Genomic DNA, 22,418 nt, shown 5'->3' on the forward strand with positions numbered 1-22,418 from the left:
CTTCTTTTAATAGTTACTGGAACTTATCTGTAACCTTGAACCTTAAAGTAATAAAATCTACACCAGTTTGAAACTGATATCGAAAATGTTTAGGTCCCTCGGAACGCACTGATGTCACAGTCCAAGAAACGAATGAATGGCTTTGAGTAAAACCTCTGAACGAACATTCCACTGTGCTCCCATTTATTCAATCACACTTTTACCTACCTGCTTGAGATTACTACCTGACCTGACTAAGTACTAAATGAACAATCTTTGACCAATAAAAAAATACAAATATGTAGTGGAAATTATTTATAAAATATGCAGCAAATTTATAAAATATGCAGCAGATACCAATGCAGTAGTATATGTAATATGCGAATATGCTTCTACTTACAAATTAGCTAAAATAACAATTACTTAATTGAAAATAGAAATAATAAAAAAAATACATAAATCTGTACAAGTTCGGACTCGATATGTGTAATAGTTTGGAACATGCTTTTGCCTGTCTGCAATCATAACTATGTCAGAAGCTTTAATAATATACATAGATATAAGCATACCACACCATACTTAAAAAAAATCAAAAATGCGGTTTTTGATTTTTTCTAAACTATGATGTTTAATAAAAGAATAGTGCATATAAATATTTTTTGTGATATGGTTGCTCCCTTATCGAGATTTTTAGATATGGAGCTATTTTGTCGGGGTGGTTTTGTCCCGGGCTATTTTGTCGGGGTACCCCTTGTTTTCAATGTGTATTATATTTGTTTAACATAGCCTTTATCTCTTACAGCAAAAACTATTTAAGATTTCTACCTATGCGGAATATTTTGTCTGTAAAATCAAAGTCCCATAAGAAACCTAGTAGAATTTTTGAATTATGAACTGGCTTGCAGTGGTCGTTTCTAACCTTACGTGTGTGGTCTATTGCTAGAATGGGACGACTTATTGGTACATTTTTAGAGCTACCAGAAGCAGAGAAATGCAGGGACCACAGCTTCCGTAGATCAAATGTAACCTTACTGGTCGACGCTGGCGCAGATATTGCACTATAGAGACATGGGGGTTGGAAGTCAAGCTCGGGGGCTGGGACCAGTGCACTCTTCAAGTGCTGGTGTTCCGGTTGACAACAATTCTGTCAGTTCTAGCGCAAATAAGAATTTAATTTTTTTTTGTAAAATCACCTTCGCTTATAAGACTAAACCATGGAACTATTAATAATTTTGTCAATAAAAAAATTAATCATTTAAGTAAACAAAAGTAGATTTTTTATTCATATTTTTAAAGCAGAAAGAGCATAGTATTAAACTAGTGAGAATTGTCATTTCCACCCTGAAACCTCATCCTCGTGAATATAACCAACTTTCTCACTAATATAGCAATAATATACTATTTTTGCTTTTTTAAATATCAAATCAGCTAAACTTTCAGTGACAGGTGCAGTTGCTTTATTTTATGCGTTTTCTACATTTTTAGTACAGTCAATACGATGACTTTAAACGTTGTTTAATATTTTTTTATATTTAAATCAAATTTATTAAAAATTAGTTAATGATCTCAAGTGTTAAAAGTTATTTATACATTTTCTATTTTTTACTTTCAGCAGAGCCAAACACATTCAGCTGGGACTACCACAGGAGCAAATCAATATGGTCAGTACTCTCAACAAGATTGGGCACAATATGCGCAGCAGTATGCTCAACAAGGACAAAATTCAGAAACAACTCAGTCAACTCCTCAAAAATAAACACATGTTCTGATAATTTTCACATTTTGGCACATAGTACCTTTCAATAATAATCCCGGTTTTAGATTACAATTTATATTTTGAAGTAGTGGTAAAGAATTATTTTTACCTTCGTATTAATTTATTAGAACTTTCTTTTCTTTCTTCTGTTTTCTCGTAAAAAACATTTACACTTTTTTTAAGAAATGATTTTTTTAATTAATGATTAGAGAATCATGTGCAATTATTTAATTTGTAATAGTGTACAAATTATTGGCATACACCCTGTTTTTTTTATCATGCACTAATAATTTTGACGTATTTTTTAAATGAACGACAGTGTGCTTTTACCAATGTAAATAAATGGAATATGTTTAAAAAATACGAAATTATAACATAAATAGAAATGTATTTAGACCTTCATTAGAATGGCACATAATATCTAAACATTAACTCCCAACTTAAAATTTCCGTTAACATATCAACTGCATAATCAAATTACGTCGGGATTTGTACGACAGGATGTACAAAAAAAAAAATGTGGAAACATGTAGAGTCTCCGAAATACTGCAATACTACTACTGTTGAAAAATTAAGGTATTGTGAAGACGACAATGAAACAGTTAATAAGTTAATGAGTTAATAAGGCAAACTAACTGTTGTAAATTGTGTTTGTGTTGATTTAATGTACCAAAAATGTTTAAGCGGATTACCTAGCAGCAGATATTGAGGTGGCAAATCCTTGATTTATGACGCTAGGATTGAGCCGGTAACCAACCGTACAAAAGAAAACAATATCAAAATAAAATAACATACCATTATTAAATTTAGTGGTGCCATATAACCTTGTAGTATTTCGGACACTATACATCTCGGTTTTAGCTGAAACAAAAAAGAAATTTTACTTTTAATCGAACTACTTGATGTACAGTCACTGTCATAGAAAACTGGACGACTAGGTTTGACACACACCTCCAAATTTAAAAAAAATTACGGTTTAATTTTTTGCTTGAGAAATCAAATAACTTTGACAAAGTCACAGTCCCATTCTTAAAATCAGGTGCGTACACTCAAATTGCTGTTAAATTAAAAACTAAAATTTTGTTATGTCAAAGTGGTGCAGTTTTCTATGGCGGCGACCATACGTCGTGTAGATATTTTGTTTCAGACATCCAATAACAACACTTACGCATCAGAGTTGAATTATGTGCGAAGTTTTTATGGACAAAATCTTCACGTTGTGAAAGTTTTTCTTTTGGGACCGTTTTATCCTCCATGATTTTACCAAATACAATAAAATAAAGTTTCCCAACTAGTTTCGTTGAATGAACATCTTCAGGGGACACTACAAATTACACATTAAATACGCTTTATCTTAAAATTAATTCATTACTTACATTAAAATAACATTTGGATAGACGTTGACAAACTAAAATGGAGAGAAAAAATGAAGGGGTGTACGGTTAGATTACACTTTTAAATCTAAATTTACTAAATCTAATTTGGAATGAAAATCTAAATACATATTAATCTAAATGAAATTACGTCAAATAATACACTAAATATAAACACAAACGAAGAAAAGCTAAATTAAACATTAAAGCAGCTTGGAATAATTAAGAGTTGGCATATAATATATAATAATCACTAAATAAATAAAATAAAATGATAACACTAATCTGAGCAAAAACCACGTAACAAAATTGTTATATAAAACATAAGGTGGCGTCGTATTAAAAAATTAAGAAGCTAATCACGCTTTAAAAAACAAAAATCCACTTAAACAAGTAAGTCAAATAGTATGGAATTATCGATCTTGTTTTTTAAATTACTCACGTTCTGCTTCTTAAAGAGTTTAATTATTTCAATGTTTCCTAGTGTGGTTAACATGGATCCATCTTTTCCTTCATGTAACAAATCCACCTTCTTACTCACAAATTTATAGTAATATAGTAGAGGGTGTCTTCCCGTACCTGAACTCCCCGTTTATACTTTATGTGTTCGTTAATCCTAAATTTCAATTTCCTAATATTCCAGTGTTCCCTGAAGTTGTTCGTTAAACGAAACTAAACAGGAAACTCTATTTTATTTTATTTTATTTTATTTTATTTGGTAAAATAACGAGAATAAAACTATTCCAAAACAAAAACTTTCACAACTTCAGAATTTATTTAATGTGGATGTAATTCTCCTTCGCAAACATTTTTTTTTTTTTTTCAATAAAAAATACTAATCCTATAAAAAAAATAAAAAATCATCTTCATTCCCCCGCGGATACTATAATTATGTGACACCTAAATATTTGTGTAAAAGGGATAGCCCTCACTGGCGAACGCAAACGGGAAACTTTTGTCCCTGGATAATAAGAGTCATTATAGCCGGCTGACATTTACAAAGAAAAAGTACTAGATTTCCTTAGCTTACGCTCGGGAAGTGTAAGAAATCAAAAAAGAAATTTAATTTATTTACTGACAGGAACAGTTTCATCTATTTTATTATATGTATTTATTTATACACTTTACAAACTCATTGCAAGTCTTTTCATATATTGCTCTCGCTTGCGGCGGTAAAAGATTCACAGTAATTTTATAATTGTCATTTTTTCACTTCCACACTTTTAAAAGCAAAGCTCAAAACGTGACTTAAAACGCGTGAACTTTTTGCAAAACATTTTTTTTTTATAGCTGTTAATTTGATTTGGAGGTTTTTTTTTTATAAAAGAAATCGTGGTTCTACTTACATAAAATTTTGTAAATATAAATTACGTCAGCGGACAATTAGTCACTCTTATTGTCGCCCAAGGGCCAAAAAGATCTCGTTTGCGCGCACCAGTGAAGGTTGTAATATCCTTTTTATTAATCGGTCGTACATAAGCACCCTTGATATATAAATAACTGTTGTACATTCTGTTTAACCTTAATTTCTGTAGCCAAGTAATAGTTGAAGGTTATTTGATCGTTGAGTGGAGATGGAACAGCTTTATCTTGTATGTTTATATTCATTAATGTTAACTTAGATTTATAATGAGAAGTTAAGGTTTAGATATTTTAAGGAATTTTAAGTAATTTTATGAGCATTGTGCTCAATCAAATGTATTTAATTTTGGACAACCAACTGTACATAATTTTGAAAGTACAATTTTTATTGCAATGTCTGCTGTAAGTATTACACATTTCTTTATAGTTTTAACGTAGACTAGAGATTTGTGTGAAACAATTTTGTACCATAACTTTTAGTATTGATTAATGTCGTAGAAATACTACAAAACTGTGTCCTATGGGCCATTTTTTTTATTATTAAAAAGAGACTTAAATGTAGAGTAAACTAATATATATGTAGATATATATTAGTAGATAAAAAAAATAATTATATGATTTTGTATACAAAGTTATTTTACTTTCGTCAGGAACCATTAACTTCGTACTGCTTCCAGCCACTTATTTAATCAAAGACATCTGGTCATTGTTCAGTTAAATCCTATTTTTCATGTTTTATCAATGTTCTGTGGCCGTGTTGTTTTCTAGATGTAAGTACACTGTCTTACGAGTTGGGAAGTCACAGAGAACGACCCCGAAGCGAGAAGTCAGTTCGACTAGGACAATTATTGCATGGACGAGCGATCTTATTATATACTATTTACGTGTTTCATCCATATTTAGATTTTTCTCAAAAAAAAAAAAATGAAATTACCCCTTTTGCTGTGAAAATCGGAACAAAAAGGGCGAATCGATAAAAGTTTAATTTCAGCCGCTGAAATATTTTTGTGCAAGCAATCGACTGTCATAACTTCACAAGGTAGAAAAAAATGATGAATGGTGCGTCATGCGAAGCAATATTAGTAAAGTCCATGGAGTAGGAGGTGTAGGAGAGTGCACTGTTAATTCTCAAGGTTCCGTCTTATTTCCATGGCGCTGGGGGCCATAGTGACCCATGTTTTGTTTTAACATCGTGTTTAATATTTGCTGAACCGTTTGTGAAATTAAAAGTTCCATAATAAAATGTAAATAGCAAAGGTAGGTTGCCTAACTAGTAAACTTTGTTTGAAGTATTTAATTTATTAGAAATATCTACTTGTCAACTCAAAAATCGATGATTTAACGAAGTGTGGTTATGGCAAGCAAACAAAACGGTAAATGTTTTGTACCAAATTGTCGCAGCGAATATTCCAGTGAAAACGTGAAATATACAATATTTAATGTGCCGAAAAATCCTAAGTTGTTCGCTTTATGGGAAAAATATATCGAGCTGATCAAATTTTAAGTACCCGCGAAGTGATATGTGAACGACATTCATTTTACTGAAGAATGCATAATTAGAGAGTGGAAATCGGGTTCTGTAAGTTTGATAAATAGTTATAATCAATGGTTGGTAGTAATTCATTACTGTAATTCGATTCCTCTTCAAGTGATGAGTAATTGTAATCAGGGATGTTGCGGATGCAGATTTTTCAACATCCGCGGATGCGGATTTTTGGGGGCTCACATCCGCGGATGCGGATGCGGATCTCAAGTTTTTTTTTAAGAAACTTGGTATATGTACAGAAATCAGTTAAAAAAATGGGGGTTTTTAATGTTTTTATTTAATAAACAAATTTTTAGTACGAAATTTTAAAAATTGTTGAATTATATTTAATAAAAAGTAATATTGCGGCCTTTTCAGGTTCGAGTCTATTTCTCAGAGGTTCATAAATTAATCCTGCACTACTAAATAACTCTTCACTGGGAACACTAGCTGGTGGAGGCGATAAAAATCTGCGTGCTATTCCATATAAAATTTTTAATTCGGAACGATTAACGCTCCACCATTTAAGTGGATTTTCATTTATATTCAACCTTGCTTTATTTCGATACGAAAGCAATTCCTTCTTGAGGACAGCATCAGGGGAACCATTTTCTGATATTTCTTGACTCTCATCTTCACTTGACGAATCTAGCATCATGGCAAGATCGCTTTTCAAGCATGGCTTTCTGGCTGTACCGGATGTTCCAGGTTGTTCCGTATCTTTCACGAGGGAATCTCCCATTTTCATTTTTTTCGCTGCTTTGAAATTTGGAGATATTTGAGAGTTTGAGACGTCGTTCTCTATGTTTGTCCTAATCTTCAAAATATCGTCCTTAATATTTTCCTCGGTCACTGGTGTAAAAAACTTGTGCTTATAGCGCCGGTCTAAGTACGTGGCTATGACATATCAATTGTTCTCTTCCAACAAAGAAAATTTTGCTGAAACTTCAGTTTTCAGAGTCGTGACAGCCACCCGAATTGGATCAGAATCCTGTGGTCTTGTTAAATGATCATCAAGTTTTTTTCCAAGCATTTTAATTATTGGAATCACAGATGATATAAGTGTATGAGAGTTACTTAGTTCCCGTGTGGCTTCTTCAAAAGGTTTCAATAGCTCAACACAACATTCAATAATTTTCCACTCTTCTGGCAAAATAGGGTCAATTTCACTGTCATTGATATAAAGACTCAATGCATCTTTTACCTTTAAAAAACGCTCAAACATGTAAAACGTACTGTTCCATCGCGTTACACAATCTTGAAACACTCTGAGATGCGGTTGATTCAGTCTGTCCTCGATTTTTTGCAGTTGTTTTTGAGCAATGGTTAAAGTGAGTCGAAGTTTTCTTACATTTTTGTTTGACGGTTATGTTTTCCTGCGATTGTAAACCACTTCGAATAGCGAGTTGCATCTTGTGAACTGCACAATCCAAATCATTCAATACTGCTAATCGCATAGCTCTTTTTATATTGGAGCGTCACGAATAATGCAGTGCACTTGTTTTTTTGAAATATTCCATTCAGTAAGCATGGTGTCAAATTTTTCTGCAATTATGTCGCGTAAGTCACGGTCGTCGAAGGTTTCGCATTTCAATATAATCAATGATCGATCAAAGTTTTCTGCGATTCTATGACAAGTCAGGCTAAGCAAAGATGCATTAGAGCTTGGATCCGACCAAATATCAGAAGTAAACGCCATGTAATCAAATTTTTCAATTAATTCTTTCACTTTGTTAGCAACTTTGCATTACAGTTCCGTGCACACAAAGTGAGTAAAAAAACTGCGCCCTCTTAAATTATACCTTGGTGATAATTCTTGTATCAGTCTGCAAAAACCGAGTCCCTCTACAAAATTAAACGATAAATTTTGAAGTGCAATCATTTCTCCGATGAGTTTGTCATTTTTTTTCGAATTTGAATTCTTAGTATCCCACTTTTTTTCTTTTTGAACTGCTTCCTCTATCGAAAGTTGTTTCTTTGCTTCTTGTAGTGGAGTGAGGATTTTATCTAAAAATAAATACACACATAAATTATAACTTGTTATGGGAATTAACAAAAATAAACGGATGCAACATAGATTTTAAATAACGAAACTTTTATTGCACCGACTTTTTTGTATTAAATACAAAATAAACCAACTTTGAGCTTATCTGCTGTTAACATTTCTGTTAATTTTAATTAATTCCTTAAAGCAGCTTATCTGATAATCTATTAAGAATAATATACTTTTAAGTAATTAATAAAAGCAAAATGCTTTATTAAGGCTAATAAATAAACACTGTTGATAGCAAAACTTACGTGCATCAGCTTTCATCTTCTGCATTTGTTTTTCGTTAGTCGAACTTTCGAACAAACTAAACTGTTCTGGTTGCATGGATTTCAGATGATTTTTCAAAGACGAAGTGGTACGACCCTTGCGAGAATATGTTTTATTACATATTATACACTGAGATTTATTTCGATCATCATCTGGTTTAAAATAAGTCCAAATTGCACTTTGCATCGGTGGTGCCATTGTAGATTCACTTGTCCAATAATATACAAAAAAACAAAACGTTCACAATTCGCGCAACCCCGACTAAACACGTTCTGATGTGCGAAACGGAACACCGAAAGTAGAATTCTTGTCTTCCTATACGCGATCTAAATGATCTGATACGACACCTGGTGTCAAAAATGTGCACTACTCAAGAGCATAGTGAAAGATGTAAATACTGTTGGTTGTACAGTGAAATTTCGTTGTTTTATGTTAAACCAACAAAATTAAATAAGTTGGTCCCAGTATTCCTGAAAAAATGACTGTTAACAATACAAATTGTTGTGTTTTTCGCTGCCATAGCAAAAACAATAGAAACAGTGGGCTCTCTTTTCATAAATCCCCCATAAAAAACAAGTCATTTGTTTAAATGTTATGAACAGGTAAGTATTCATATCAACAGTAAATTTAGTTTAATCAGTATTTAACTAAATTGTTTTTGATTATCAGTATAATATGTATATATATATATTATATTTTTAGGTTAGGAATCAGGGAAAAAAATGGACAGATATAAGACTTGGATGGTAAAGCTAAATATGGGAAAACCAGCAACAAAGCACATGAGAGTGTGTTCACTACATTGTAATCAGGATGATTTCATATTGAGGATTTGATTTGAGGACCCAGGTGGGTTAGTTAGCTTCGTGCTTGCCCACTACACCTTGGGTCGTGGGTTCGATTCCCGCCTTGCCTTTTGGGTGTTGTGTATGTCATGTTTCCTGTAATTGGGCCTCCAGCTTGTTAGAGACATCATAGGATAAAATAAATAAAAATAAAAATATTACCTGGTAAGTACAGATTTGGGTAAATGTTGTTAATGTATAATAGACAATAAATGAAATATTGTAGATGTAAGTATCATTACTAAAGAATTACTACCTAGAAGGCCCAAAAATCGAGACTTTAAAGCAGTCAGAAGTACAACAATGAGAAAATCTGAAGGTTACATAATTTCAAGTACAGATAGTACTGATGTAAATTGCTTCGACAGCAGTCAGTTACATCAAAAAACTGTTTCATGTATGTATACATTTGATGATATTTAAAAAATACAGATTATTTTCTAGCATTAGAAATGGAAACCGTGCAGGCTTTGTTACATTTACAAAATTCACAAAAAAAGGATAAAAATATTCAAGTGACAAGTGGAGATTTAGTGGCACCTTTTATAAGTACACTTAAATCTGATAATGATTTAAATACAATGGCTGGAATACCATCCTTTCTGTTATTTAATGCTATTGTTGCAAATTGTGAGATGTTTGGAAAATTCTGTAATAAACATAAATTAAACTTGAAAGAACGTGTTCTGTTAACTTTTATGAAACTGAAAAATACATTTTCTTATGCTGTTTTAGCAGTTTTGTTTAAAACGGTGACAGCAATAACCTGTAATATTATTCATGCTTTATTATTTTATTATTATGCATTATTCCACTCATACATAGTATGAAATGAACACTTAATTTAAAAAATAATAATCGCTATAATTAATAAAGTTTTCACAGAAGTTTTAACACCACATGATTTAGCATGTGTTCACTTAAAAAGTTAAACAAAGGGTTAATAAAATGAGAACTACAAAAAAAACTGACACAAACAACGAAACAGGCTGTAAACTGAACAAATCCACTACAAAAACGCTCGATTTATTAACACAACACACTTTTTTCACACGATGGACACTTAAGACTTGCCATAAAGGATACGTCAAATATGCCTTAGAGCGGCCATGTTGCAGTTAACAGTGGCGCCCCCAACGGTCATTTAGTTCGCGTATTGGTCAATGCATCACGAGTGCACGCTATGCGTCACTCGTCGGCTCCAACTAATTTCTTTCTTGTCGCGACTTGCAAAACATTTAGCATTTACATCCGCATCCGCGGGAGTTCCGTATTGATTATTGCGGATGCGGATGTCCAAATCAATGCGGAAGCTCCGCATTTGCGGATGCGAATATTCGCAACATCCCTGATTGTGATGCATTACTTTTCAAAAAATGTAGTGAATAATTGTAACGAATTACTTTTGTTGAGTAATTTAGTCACTTTTATAGTAGCCTGCATAGATATTGTAGCCGTCCATAGAGTCGAAATTTGCGAATAAAAATAAAATAAAACCGGTTCAAACGGAGCCGACAGTGGCTTGCAAAGTCTGACATCACTCTGGCACACGTTGCACAGAGACGTATTAAATATTAAATGTCATGTTTTCTGTTATGATATAATCTGTTTAATTTCTGAGCTGAATCTCGTCAATAAAATCGAAGCTCTGTTCACAGTACACAAGCTGTGGTATGGTATATTCATCGTTGCGGAGGCAGGTGGAGCGAAAAACCTAGTCATCTTAGCAGCAAACACGCCTATAAACTAGTCCACGTGGACTGTTTGTTTCCTGTCATATTTTAGTTTGCTTGAACCAATTGTGTTGCACCAAACGGTTATTACACTTGTTGAAATAAATTTTCAAACTTCCATCTTTCTCTAGATCATCGGTTTCGTAGCTGTCTGACAAATCGTTTGTTGTAGATAGAAAATAGTAAGAATACAGTAACCCTAAGATTTTGTGCAAACAGTCTTAAATACACCCCTGTGTAATGTGACGCGTGCCGTAGTGACAGAACTTACAAGCCGTCGTCGGCTCCTTTTGAGCCGGTTTTATTTTATTTTTATTCGCAAATTTCGACTCTATGGACGGCTACAATATCTATGCAGGCTACTATACAATTACTTTTAACCCAAATACTCAAAAATATTGTTTTGTTTTTCTCTACGAATCGATTCTGCATTCCCTCTGACTTTCACATTCTGGCACGTGATACTCTTATAGCTTTAGATCCAGTGCAACGCTGATTCAGGATGAACTCTTTATTGCCGAGACGTAGGACTTTCTCCACTGGATCGATCGTCAACCCATGGCGGGTAATCAAATCCATTCCCAGAATGAAGTCATCTTTGATGCTAGCCACGAGAACCCGATGTCTTATTCTCAGCTGACCAATACAGATTTCGACTTCTGCCTGGCCCATGATTAGCGCCGACTCCCCAATCTGTCTTCAACCTACTTAATTGTTTCGGATGAAGTCGCTAGGTCTTTAGTTCTCACGAGTCCTCGACGTATAATTTATACGAGCCCTAACAACTATATATTGGGATAAAGACAGTTTCTCAAAAAAATCCGGTACATATTTTTGATATCATTCAATTCATTTGGACTAAATGCAAATTTTGCATGGGCATCTATTTTGGTAGAGAATGAGGTATTTTGCAAATTAATAAATTTTCTTAGAGCGGAAAAATTGTCACCTAAATAAAAAATGTGCCATTTTTGCAGACATTTAAATGTTGGGACACCCGAGAAAATTTGCTAAGTATACCATGGAAATACAAACGCTGGCAGTGGCGGCTCCTCGGGGTGGGCAGGGTGGGCAATGCCCACCCTATTTGATTGTTTACGATACGAAGTAAAATATTGATTTTTTTCTTTTTTAAAATATTTTATATGTATACACAAATAGTTATCGTCATAAACATCATTTAAGCCAACGGATTTTCTTCATTACATCCCGCAGTTTCCGCAACTGAGAAATTGCAGTTGTAAAAAAGTGCGTCAGATCTCGACGTTATACGGTTCATGTGAGGATGGGCTAGTCCACCCTGGTCCACCCTCTTGATTGTAAGCAACGACATACGTTCGGTTTTCTATGTACGTAATTGAGAGTAAAGAATTCGAAACGCGCGTCTTTGCATATCGGTGTTTTCTTGCTTCAAGCGGGGCAGGACGCCCTGGCCTCAACGTATATCTCAAACGCTCCAGAATCTGATCTCTCGATATTCGATTCAAGGATTCAATAAATTAATTTCGATTTTTTTACTTCTTCTGTATTGTAAAAGTATAGAGGTAATTATTTTTATTACTCTGTTGAAATATGGGTAAGGTAGTAAGGAAAATAATGGTATGTGAAAATTCTTGAATACTATTGTTATAGAAAAGAGCAACACCATAATAATTAATAAATACTTTTTCATATCAAATGAAAATTTGTAATAACCATATTCTTGTATTATGACACCGTGTAAACTTTATAATGAACTAGCTGACCCGGCCACGCGTTGCTGTGGCTAAAGTTTTTGTTATATTACATTATAGTAAACAATCTAAGAGGAACAATAAGAGAACATCAGTCACGGAGTCCACTATGCTTTTTCACACAGATGGTATTTGTAAAAAAATATGGTGATCTCCTTATTTGACTTTCTACTACTATAACCCTTTAGTAAGAAAGTAAATAGATAATTGTCAAATTTACCGGTATTTGGATCATACTGTTTAAATTAAGGTGATATTCATCTTGTCCTTGCCAAAATATCAATGGATATTGTAGTGCGTCATATGAACGGTGTACGTAGATCCGAAATCGTACTGACAGTGTTGTCTCGCCGTGTAATTTTTATAGATCTTTTGTCAACTGGATCACCAACCATGATAACAGCAACCTCATCAACAGTTGGAGCGTTGAATCTACCAGCATGTTCACCTAATGGTACTTTGTCGGCTTTTATGACGATTTGATAATTGTCATTTTGCAGTCGTGGCGAAACTCTTTTGATCAATTGAATTAGTTGATTGTGATCTTCTAAAAAATTTTCCAATAATATCACAATTGCTCTTTCCTCTGCTTGTTCAATAAAATTATACAGGCACCGAGTCGTCACGCGCTCTTCACAATCGCCCATAAAATAAATTTGAAGAAATTTCGGATTGTTATCAGGCATTGGCATCAGTGATCCGATTTTATGGTACACCTGGCCTTGAATTTTGAATGTAGTTTCAAAATTACGTCCATCGGATGCACGATCGCAAATTTTAGTTGCCCCAAATGACGTCATTTGGAAGCAAGAATTAAATTTGCGTATCTTACGCAAAAATAATTTGGAATCATCTGAATTGCCAGTAAGAAGGGATAATAAAGGCTCCGGCGGAGCGGGTAGAGGTGACAGCACAACTTTTCCTGATGCGCAGCACATGCCGGCTGCTTCATTCCGAAATTTCAATGGCTGACAATATTGACATACTTTATCCATTCCACCGATAGCAATTTTTGAATGCGCTCAGTAGTTAATATCTGGTGAATATTCAAAGGCAAGCCGAACGAATGATGCACGTGTTAATGAGCGGCTGATCCGTTGCCTTTGTCGATCTAGTACTCGTACTGTAGCTATGTTTCGTTCTCGTGCCGCTCTTGTTCTCGTAATATTCTGTTGCCGACGTTCGTCACGCTGTTCTTGAGATTCTTGTGCACGACTTTCTGCAGTCCTGATTCTTTCAGCTGCATTTCTTGTTTCGATTTGTTCTGGTAATTGCTGAGCTCTTTCAACACGTTTGCGTCGTGACCCTTTGCTGCTCGCGTTGTTGAGGTTAGATTTTTTCGGTGGCATTTGACTGACAATAATAATTTAATCGTTTAAATATTAGAAACCCAGTCATAGATAAATAATACTACGTAAAATAGAATGCAAACTCGGCTGTAATGCGTGTCCCAGGTTTGTGTCTAGGCTTATGTACCGGCCACATAATAAGAGAGAGCACTGATAGCAGTGAAGTATTTTTTTCCAAAAATTACTTGGCGACAACTTCCACAGCCAATTTTAAGAAACAATAAAAAAACTAATGTCATTTATGATTAGTATAAAAGTGTCATTTGTGTGATTATACGTGATAACAAAGCGTAAAATATGAAACTATGCAGTGTTTTGAAATGTCTAAACACTAAAATTATTAAACGCCATCGTTTTCCCAACCCCTACAAATACAAAGAGCGTTTTAAAATTTGGTTGGAACGGACAGGGAATCCAAATTTAAGCAAATTAGATCCCACGAAAATATATAAAAATGGATATTTTCTTTGCGATGTACATTTTAAAGAAACGGATTTTGGCCCCAATCAAAAACTTAAAAATACTGCCATTCCTACAATTCAAATTATGCATTGTGATAACCCAAACTTCCCGCCTTAAAATTTGACCTTGAAACAGTTTGAAAGGCCCGCGAAAAATTCAAAAATTCAAAGTTTGGCCTTGGCTGTGATCGTCTAACAAATGAGAACCTACGTTGTGTGTTTTTTTTTTGTTTTGAAAAATGGCGGGAAGAAGTTCTTTCATACAAGTGCATACACTGTCGAGAGCGCAAGAAATAATAGACAAAATTAGGAGCCTTCCTAAGGAGGAAAAAGAAACGAAGAACGACAGACGCTCGATTTGCCCTTCTGGCGAGTCCGCAGGGCCAAGGTGTTATCGGTCTTCATTCCCCAAAACCCCCTGGGGTTTTATTCACCGACATATTACATGTCAGACACCTTAAGATATGTGAAAGAAAAACACTCGCGAATTGACAGACATACACATATGAAAACCGAACAAACACAAGACCTACACATATGTAAATTGGATGGCAGAACCCGAATCATTATGAGAGTGTGGCGATCGAACAAAACATAAAACAAAATATATCAATTTCATTTACGAGCACAGCAAAATACCCAGAGGGGGCGTTGTAGCACAAGTAGAGGTTGGGACTCCTGATCGTCACTGTTCTCCCCCACGACGGTGATTCTATCTACACCAACGCCTGCTCACACGCATCTCTCCATTACGAACGTGCCCTGCGAAACGAGGCGGTTACGATCGCAGATCCGTAGTGGGGTCCCGGCTATCACGAAACCGGCAGCGTTAAAAACCCGCGATCGCCCCCTGAAGCTATACAACACCCGCGGACTTGTGCAGGTGACGCGATTAATCCCGTCAGTTTGAGAAGAAGTCGCGCGCCCCACGTACACTACGAGTTATGTGTCATTTACCTTTAATTTCATTTAAATGTTCAATCTCTATGACTCTAATATTAAATGACAACCGAACAAGTGTTAAAGTTTCAACAAAGAGCAATAAACAACATTTAAATTCGCCACACACTCTTACGGAAATTCAGTCAACAAATAATTCTTAATTGGGATTAAATTTGGACATCAGATAATTTGCAGTACAGAGACATTCATCAACAAAATATTTACATGAGCAAAACTTAGCAAAGATTTATTAAAAACAAGATCTGGTGTGAAATAAGCTTGTACAAATTAAATATCATGTTAGGTCAAAACTGCAGAGCATGGAAATTTACGTTCACTTCAAATTATACAGCAAAGAAAATTACTGAAGCTAAAATTGTGAGACAAAGACAAATTGCATGAGGTGAAAGATTGTAAAGTTAACAGATTTACATGTGATTAATATTAATTCGTGTCCAGTCAAGTTATTGGTTAAAATTCAAACGTGAAATTATTTAGCTGCATTGTGGGCCATTATTACACATACATTTCCCCCAAACAAAACACATAAACAAACATGGCAGACAATCTGCAGTTGCAAAATGGCGTTGGACGAATTCGTCATTCCAAATAATAGGCGTCGAAAATATGCGATGCAAAAATACGATGAATCCTGTGGCGTTGTATAAACGATGTGCTAAATCCAAAGAATAAAGGCACGTCCCCCCATGACCCACAATGTTGTTAATTTGTTCAATAGATTCAGTTAAAACATGTGCTCGGTTAAAAGAAAGAAAATGGACGCTTCAAAATGGCCGCTGCCTGAACAAAGAACGGTGAAAATAACAACTCGTTTGCCGCCATCCAAAATACAGATTTCACAAATATAGCTAAATAAAGCATGGCCCGAACTAGAAATCACTTCCTGTAAAGCCCTACTGCGATGGATTTTAAATGAAAGATAAAAAAACGAGATTAGTGGAAAAACAAGCGCACGCGTCGCTGCGTCACGACGTCAGAAGCATCGTCGGGGCTTGAAATTCGCCGCGAAACAGGTGTTCAAAACATACCTCTCCAAAGATGCGAAGATTTCGACACGGCTTACCGCCAAAAGGAACGCAAAAACCTCGTTGTAAGAACGATGAGAAATCAGGAACACCCAATGGCTCAACGGGCTGCTAGGTTTTCCAATGGAACAGATCAACACTGGAAAAACAAAACACAACAGCAAAAGGCACAGAATAATTCACAATTAAAAATACAACCTGTTGCTCGAAGCGCTCGAAAAGAAGTCGACCGTTTGTTCCAAGCGGTCAAAGCGAAGTGCCCGGTTTTACCCGAGACAAAACCACCCGCTTTGCGCACGCCTGTTTCCTTGGGGTGGTTGGTTGCCAACCTCTCCTTCTTCTCACTAACCGTTTCTTGTGCGCGCGGAATTCATTTGAAATTTAAAAATTCGAATTGGATCCTTACAGCATGGTAAATATTTGTGTGCAAGTGAATGCCATAGATAATTTTTACAATAATTTCAGATAATATGAACGACTCCGAAAGACACACCCATGATCCCGTAAACCCTATTTCTATACTGGATTCTCAAAAATTTTGTACTGAAGTATCTCGAAATTCCAGAGAAACCCTAAACGAAACTTTAAACCAAGAATCTTCTCGAATACTAAATTTACATTCAAATTCTAGGAATATTTCGCGTACAGCCCGTAGAAACAAAATTAAGGTAGCTTCGTATCGCCAACGATTGAAATTATACTCCAAATTTGAAGTAAAATTAGACAGCAAAATTTTAAGTCAGGATGCTATAAATTTTTGTTTATCACAATTAAAAAGACGAAATGTCAAACCAAAGGGTCGCAGGTTTACCACTGAAGATAAATTATTTGCATTAATGTTTTATAAACAGTCTGGGAGATGTTATAGAAAAATGAGACAGATTTTTGCACTGCCTTCACGTCAAACAATTATGTCTATGTTGAACAAAATTCCAGTAGACGTTGGTATAAACAAAATAATTTTCGACAATCTTAAAGAATCTGCTTCAAAATTAAATAACCAAGATAGAATATGTGCATTAATTTTTGATGAAATGTCCATAATGCCCCACATAGACTATGACAAATATACGGATACATTTTTCGGATTTCAAAATTTTGGATTTGAACAAAATTTACAGATAGCAGATCATGTTCTTGTTTTTTTCATTCGCGGAGTGTTTAAAAAATGGCAACAGCCAATATACTTTGCATTTTCTTTTTCGTCTACAAAATCTTACATATTGACAACTATTATAAAAACTCTGGTTGAAAAAATACAAAATTGTGGATTCAAAATTCTGGTTACAATTTGTGATCAAGGCCAACCAAACCAAGCAGCTATAAATTCTCTGCTAAAGGAGTCGAAACAACGTTATATACATAAAGGGATGGAACCTAAAAGAAGAATTTTATTAGGGGATCAAGAAATTATTCCATTATATGACACGCCTCATTTAATTAAATGTATTAGGAACAATCTGCTTACTAAAAATTTAGTGTGGAAAACAAGCGAGGAAATTTTGGTTACAAATTGGAAACATATAATCGATGCGTACTACAGTGATCAAACATGTGGAGAATTACGGGCTCTACACAAAATTACGGATCTCCACGTAATTCCGGAAAAAATTCAAAAGATGAAGGTGTGCTATGCGACACAAGTTTTGAGTCACTCAATGGCATCGACTATTACGCTATTGGTTAAATCTAGTAAATACAAATTTAAAAATAATTAACAGATTCATTTACAATTTAATTTTACAGCCGAATGCAGTTTAACAAACGAGGCAATGGGAACAGCACGAATTATAAAATTTTTTGACAAGCTCTTCGACAGTGTAAATGGCAGTACTTTTCAACCACGGTGCGGAAAACCATTTTCTGGGGGCGTATTTAAATCTTCTGGTCATAAACATTTTTGGAAGGAAGCTATCAAAATTTTGGGTGATATGTATTTCGTCGATGAGGCCGGAAAAATGGTAGTACCTCCGTGTATAAAAAACTGGATTGCAACGTTAGAAGGTTTTGTGGATTTACATACAATTTTAGTAGAACAGGGCAGGTGCAAATATTTTTTACCTAGATGTTTAAATCAAGATGTTATTGAAAACTATTTTGGCAAAATCAGAAGTCAAAGAAATCGAGCAACTAATCTAACGGCAGTCCAATTTAAGGAAAGTTTCAAATCTCTATTATTACGCAATTTTTATAGTTCAAATTCAGTGGGCGCAAACTGTGAGAAAACGAACATACCGGATTTATTTCATATTAAAAGACTTGTGGATAAAAACATAAATCAACCTTCAGTAAATGAAACGAGTTACGAAATTTTAAACGTGAATATGTACATTTCAAAACTGTCTGCATATAATTTAGAAAAAGATCTTCATAAAAGTATTGTTGGTTATGTGTCTGGCTGGGTTGCGAAAACATTAAGAAATTTGAAGTGTGAATATTGTAAAACCCAAATTTTAAACAATTTTTTGGAAGACGAACAATGTTACAAATTAATACGTATAAGAGAATATAATTGTAATAACAGAAAATTGCAATATTGTAAGTTAGATTTTATAAAAAACATTAACAGAATTTATAATATTTCAAGAATCGTTTTAAACAATTGTACATCTTTCGACAACATCAAAAACAAAATTTCGTTTATAGTATCTCATCATGTCAAATTTTCGTTTCATTGTGAACATAAGGAATTAATTGAAAGTGAAATATGTAATAAAATTATATATTTAACAATTTTTACGTTTGTAAAAGGTTTGAATTTAATTTTAAGCGGTCGCGATACAAGAGTTTCCACACATAAAAATGCATTATATCAAAACGCTTGTATAATGTACCAAAAAAAATTAAAGTCAAAAAATCGTAGACAATACTAATAAATTGTATATTATTCTACTCTGTGTTTTTGATATTATTAGTGATAATAAAAATAAAATATTAATTATAAAATATGCAGCAATGACGCATCTAGTAGCATGCTTTAGCACCGGCCACAAGGCACCAGGGGGCGTTTATTGAGACCAAAAATCAAGTGGGAGTTTGCATTCTATTTACGTAGTATTATTTATCTATGAACCCAGTCGAAAGGTATCGACATCTGTTAGAATCATTTGGAGTTAACAGATAATTGTGACTGTCAAATAATAGCAGACAAATAATTAGCAATAAATTAAAATTACGACTATAATTTGAGATTTAAACTATCATATCTCTCAAGTTGGATCGAACTGCACATGGTGTGCGAATTTTATTATAATCGGTTAAGTGGTTTAGGAGTCCATTGAGGACCAACATTGTGACACGAGATTTATATATATTAAGATTTATATATATATTAAGATGACACGAGATTTATATACACTCACCGGCAAAAAAAGCGAATCACCCAAAGTTTGTATTGAAAATGGTTCCTTTTTTAAACGTTTGGCTACAGTCAATATCAGTTTTGAAAAAATCACACAAAATATACTAACACTAGGTTTTTGGTTCTTTTTTGTACATGATATGAACCTCAAATCTGAAGATGATAAGTTTTTTCCAACAATGAGATTTGCAGTTGTGACGTTTAGAGGGCATTAACAGACGGTTTGTCATTGTGATTTGATGAAAACTGTGTTTTTGTCAATTAACATGAGTATTGTGGCCATTAATGCAGCACGAGCAATTGCTCTTATTCAGGATGGTCGAAGTTAACGGTACGTTGCCAATACGTTAGGGGTATCACAAGTGAGCATTCACAGAACTGTACGACGGTTTAATGAGACTGGATCATACAGCCGAAGACCTGATTCGGGTCGTCCAAAGAAAACATCGGCTCGGGATGACCGCTTTTTAACGCTGACCGTGTTCCGTAATAGGGATACGACCGCAGTTGAGGCCAGAAATCAACTTGAAGAAACACGAGGAGTTAGTGTAAGTGAAAGAACTGTAAGAAAAAAGTTAACTGCAGCTGAATTGAGGGCCCGTAGACCTGCAAGTGGCCCAGAACTTCTCCCACGACACAGAGTAGCTCGACTTGCATTTGCTCGAGAACACGTTAACTCGGATCTTGCCCAATGGGGCCAAGTACTCTTTACAGATGAGTTGCGTTTTTGTCTACGTTCTCCTGACGGCCGTCAAAGTGTATGGCGAAGAAGAGGCGAAAGGTAGGCTCAGTGCAATATTCTTTCCAGACTAAGTTTTCATGGAGGTTCAGTGATGGTCTGGGCAGGAATTTCTGCCGAGGCTCGCACGGAACTTGTAGTGGTGGATAGAGGCACAATGAATGCTGATCGATATGTAGCAAATATTCTTCAAGAGCATGTCGTAGCTTTTGCTCCTTTTATTGGCGATAATTTTATTCTAATGCATGATAATGCTAGACCACATATCGCTAGAGTTGTACAAACCTACCTCGACGAATTCGGGATTTCACGTATGGAATGACCAGCACGCAGTCCCGACCTGAATCCAATTGAGCATGTGTGGGACATGTTAGGTAGACGTATCAGACCACGTGTGCCGGCCGTACAACACATAAGAGATCTTGCAAATGCGCTAGTTGAAGAATTTGACCAATTAGCCCAGGCTGAGATTAGACACCTCATAGAAGGCATGGGAAAACGTATGGCAACCGTAATGCAAGCTACAGGCGGCAACAGTCGTTAATAATGATATGTTAAGTAGTCTTTTGTTGGTTTAATGTAATGGATTTTCTGGTATTTTTTAATAAACTCGTAATTGTTGCAACTTCAGCGAAGGTCCCGTTACCTTCTCATCTCCTTTGTCCTAGATAAACTAATTTGTCTTATAAATGTGACGCACACCAGAATTTATTGAAGATTTCTACAAAAATACTAATGATTCGATTTTTTTGCCGGTGAGTGTATATTAAGATTATAAATTTAAAAGTCCGAATAACCAATGATGAGAATAAGTAATACATTTATTATTGCAGTACGTATCTGACATGTGTATTTTTTTATTATTACATATGCATTTTTGTTTCATAAATGTAACTGTAGCAGAGTCAACAAAAGTTAAATATACGCTTAATTTATTATTTAATTCAGACTCTCCGCACAGGTTTGTTCGCTTCTGGGATGGGCAAATCCACCCTGAAAATCGGAAGCACTCGGCATGGTTCGTCCTCGTCGGAGACACGACTCAATTGAATTCAGTCAGATCAGAAACTGCATTCTGGATAGTGCATTTAATTATAAAATGTAGCTTATTCAAATTACCAAATAGTTAGGCGGGTACCAAAGTAGGTACTTTCTAGCAATTTTTTTTTATGGCAAATCCGACTAAGCTGTGCAAATAATATTAGAGAGGTGGTAAAGAAGGCATTAAAGACATTGAGTTTTTGTTTTTAATAAATAAATTCAGTAGTATGGAACTTGATATTTATGAATTATTTGTTTATAAATTAAGATCATGTCCCGAAATGAAACAATTGGTAATCACAAACTCTCGTGGCAGTAATAAGGGCTTTAATCAAAGTTCGGACAATAAATATTACCTATTGGTTGATCGGTAGTGAAACAACAAACAAAACTGTTGGGATTGTCTGCTATTTAACATAAAATTAAATTACGAACACTTTAGAATTCCACAAGAAGAGCGATATAAAATATATCGCTACTGCTTTACAAAAACATGACCAATCTGAATAAACGAAAATTACTTGGAAAACGAAGTGAAACTATAGAAAATTCTCTTAAATTCGGCGTTTATTCGATATGATAATTTTCTTGGCTACACAAAAACATACATTTCGGGGACAAGATGAATCGCAAATTTCTTTAAGTGTGTTTGGTGGCTCAGAACCATCAAAAAACGTTGAAATATAGTTCAAATTCAATAAAAATCGACAAAAATACAGTTTCTAGCTAAAATTTGATGGTTTCGTTGCACTTTCCGAGCCCGTAGGATATCTGAGTGGCTTAAAAGTACAAGAAAACACTTCAAAAGTGACGTTTCTGAAGAATTTTAACAGTTTTCTTGTATCTACGAACGCCA

General features: G+C 34.6%; 3 protein-coding genes and 2 long non-coding RNA genes across 6 annotated transcripts in view; 4 read left to right on the top strand and 1 right to left on the bottom strand.

Moving 5' to 3' along the window:
* The window catches only part of LOC135143101 (heterogeneous nuclear ribonucleoprotein U-like protein 1), a 102,255-nt gene extending 98,036 nt beyond the window's left edge, over positions 1–4,219 (top strand). The window contains exon 14 of one of the 2 annotated variants that reach the window (XM_064074961.1): positions 1,592–4,219. In XM_064074961.1, the coding sequence (XP_063931031.1) occupies positions 1,592–1,735 (144 nt within the window). In that variant the 3' untranslated portion in view covers positions 1,736–4,219. The remainder of the gene's footprint in view (positions 1–1,591) is intronic. The other variant, XM_064074962.1, reaches the window with a different exon arrangement.
* Positions 4,220–5,189: 970 nt separating this feature from the next.
* On the top strand, positions 5,190–11,850 carry LOC135143112 (uncharacterized). Its single transcript, XR_010282681.1, has 3 exons — positions 5,190–5,727; positions 5,776–6,049; positions 11,364–11,850. It is a non-coding gene; the product is annotated as an uncharacterized LOC135143112 (long non-coding RNA).
* LOC135143417 (uncharacterized) lies at positions 6,276–8,688 on the bottom strand. Its single transcript, XM_064075283.1, has 5 exons — positions 8,294–8,688; positions 7,747–8,002; positions 7,478–7,638; positions 7,232–7,415; positions 6,276–6,897 (listed from the first exon to the last, which is right to left on the bottom strand). Exons 1-5 carry the CDS (start codon positions 8,508–8,510, stop codon positions 6,309–6,311), a joined length of 1,407 nt encoding a protein of 468 aa, XP_063931353.1. The 5' UTR covers positions 8,511–8,688; the 3' UTR covers positions 6,276–6,308.
* LOC135143109 (uncharacterized) lies at positions 8,935–9,891 on the top strand. The gene is made up of 3 exons (XR_010282678.1): positions 8,935–9,322; positions 9,384–9,554; positions 9,602–9,891. It is a non-coding gene; the product is annotated as an uncharacterized LOC135143109 (long non-coding RNA).
* A 4,967-nt stretch (positions 11,851–16,817) lies between the features above and the next one.
* Positions 16,818–21,936, top strand: LOC135143418 (uncharacterized). The gene is made up of 9 exons (XM_064075284.1): positions 16,818–16,833; positions 16,887–18,113; positions 18,168–18,797; positions 20,146–20,330; positions 20,428–20,563; positions 20,629–20,832; positions 20,896–21,060; positions 21,470–21,576; positions 21,727–21,936. The coding sequence occupies exons 2-9, from the start codon at positions 16,892–16,894 to the stop codon at positions 21,934–21,936; spliced, it is 2,859 nt and encodes a 952-aa protein (XP_063931354.1). The 5' UTR covers positions 16,818–16,833; positions 16,887–16,891.
* Positions 21,937–22,418: the final 482 nt, after the last annotated feature.

This window comes from Zophobas morio, unplaced genomic scaffold, assembly GCF_036711695.1.
Source record: "Zophobas morio isolate AGI-343-1 ecotype UQ-CSIRO unplaced genomic scaffold, CSIRO_AGI_Zmor_V1 ptg000058l, whole genome shotgun sequence".
Classification (NCBI taxonomy): Eukaryota; Metazoa; Arthropoda; class Insecta; order Coleoptera; family Tenebrionidae; genus Zophobas; species Zophobas morio.

Bases quoted from the DNA above. Each gene is read 5' to 3' on its own strand.
- LOC135143417 (XM_064075283.1), bottom strand. From the start codon at position 8,510: ATGGCACCACCGATGCAAAGTGCAATTTGGACTTATTTTAAACCAGAT. The intron at 8,003-8,293 runs GTAAGTTTTGCT...ATTTATTTTTAG, and splicing joins GAAGATGAAAGCTGATGCAC to ATAAAATCCTCACTCCACTA. The intron at 7,416-7,477 runs GTGACGCTCCAA...TGGATTGTGCAG, and splicing joins ACAAGTGCACTGCATTATTC to TTCACAAGATGCAACTCGCT.
- LOC135143418 (XM_064075284.1), top strand. From the start codon at position 16,892: ATGAACGACTCCGAAAGACACACCCATGATCCCGTAAACCCTATTTCT. The intron at 20,564-20,628 runs GTAGGCTCAGTG...TGGTCTGGGCAG, and splicing joins TGGCGAAGAAGAGGCGAAAG to GAATTTCTGCCGAGGCTCGC. The intron at 20,833-20,895 runs GTATGGAATGAC...GGGACATGTTAG, and splicing joins CGACGAATTCGGGATTTCAC to GTAGACGTATCAGACCACGT.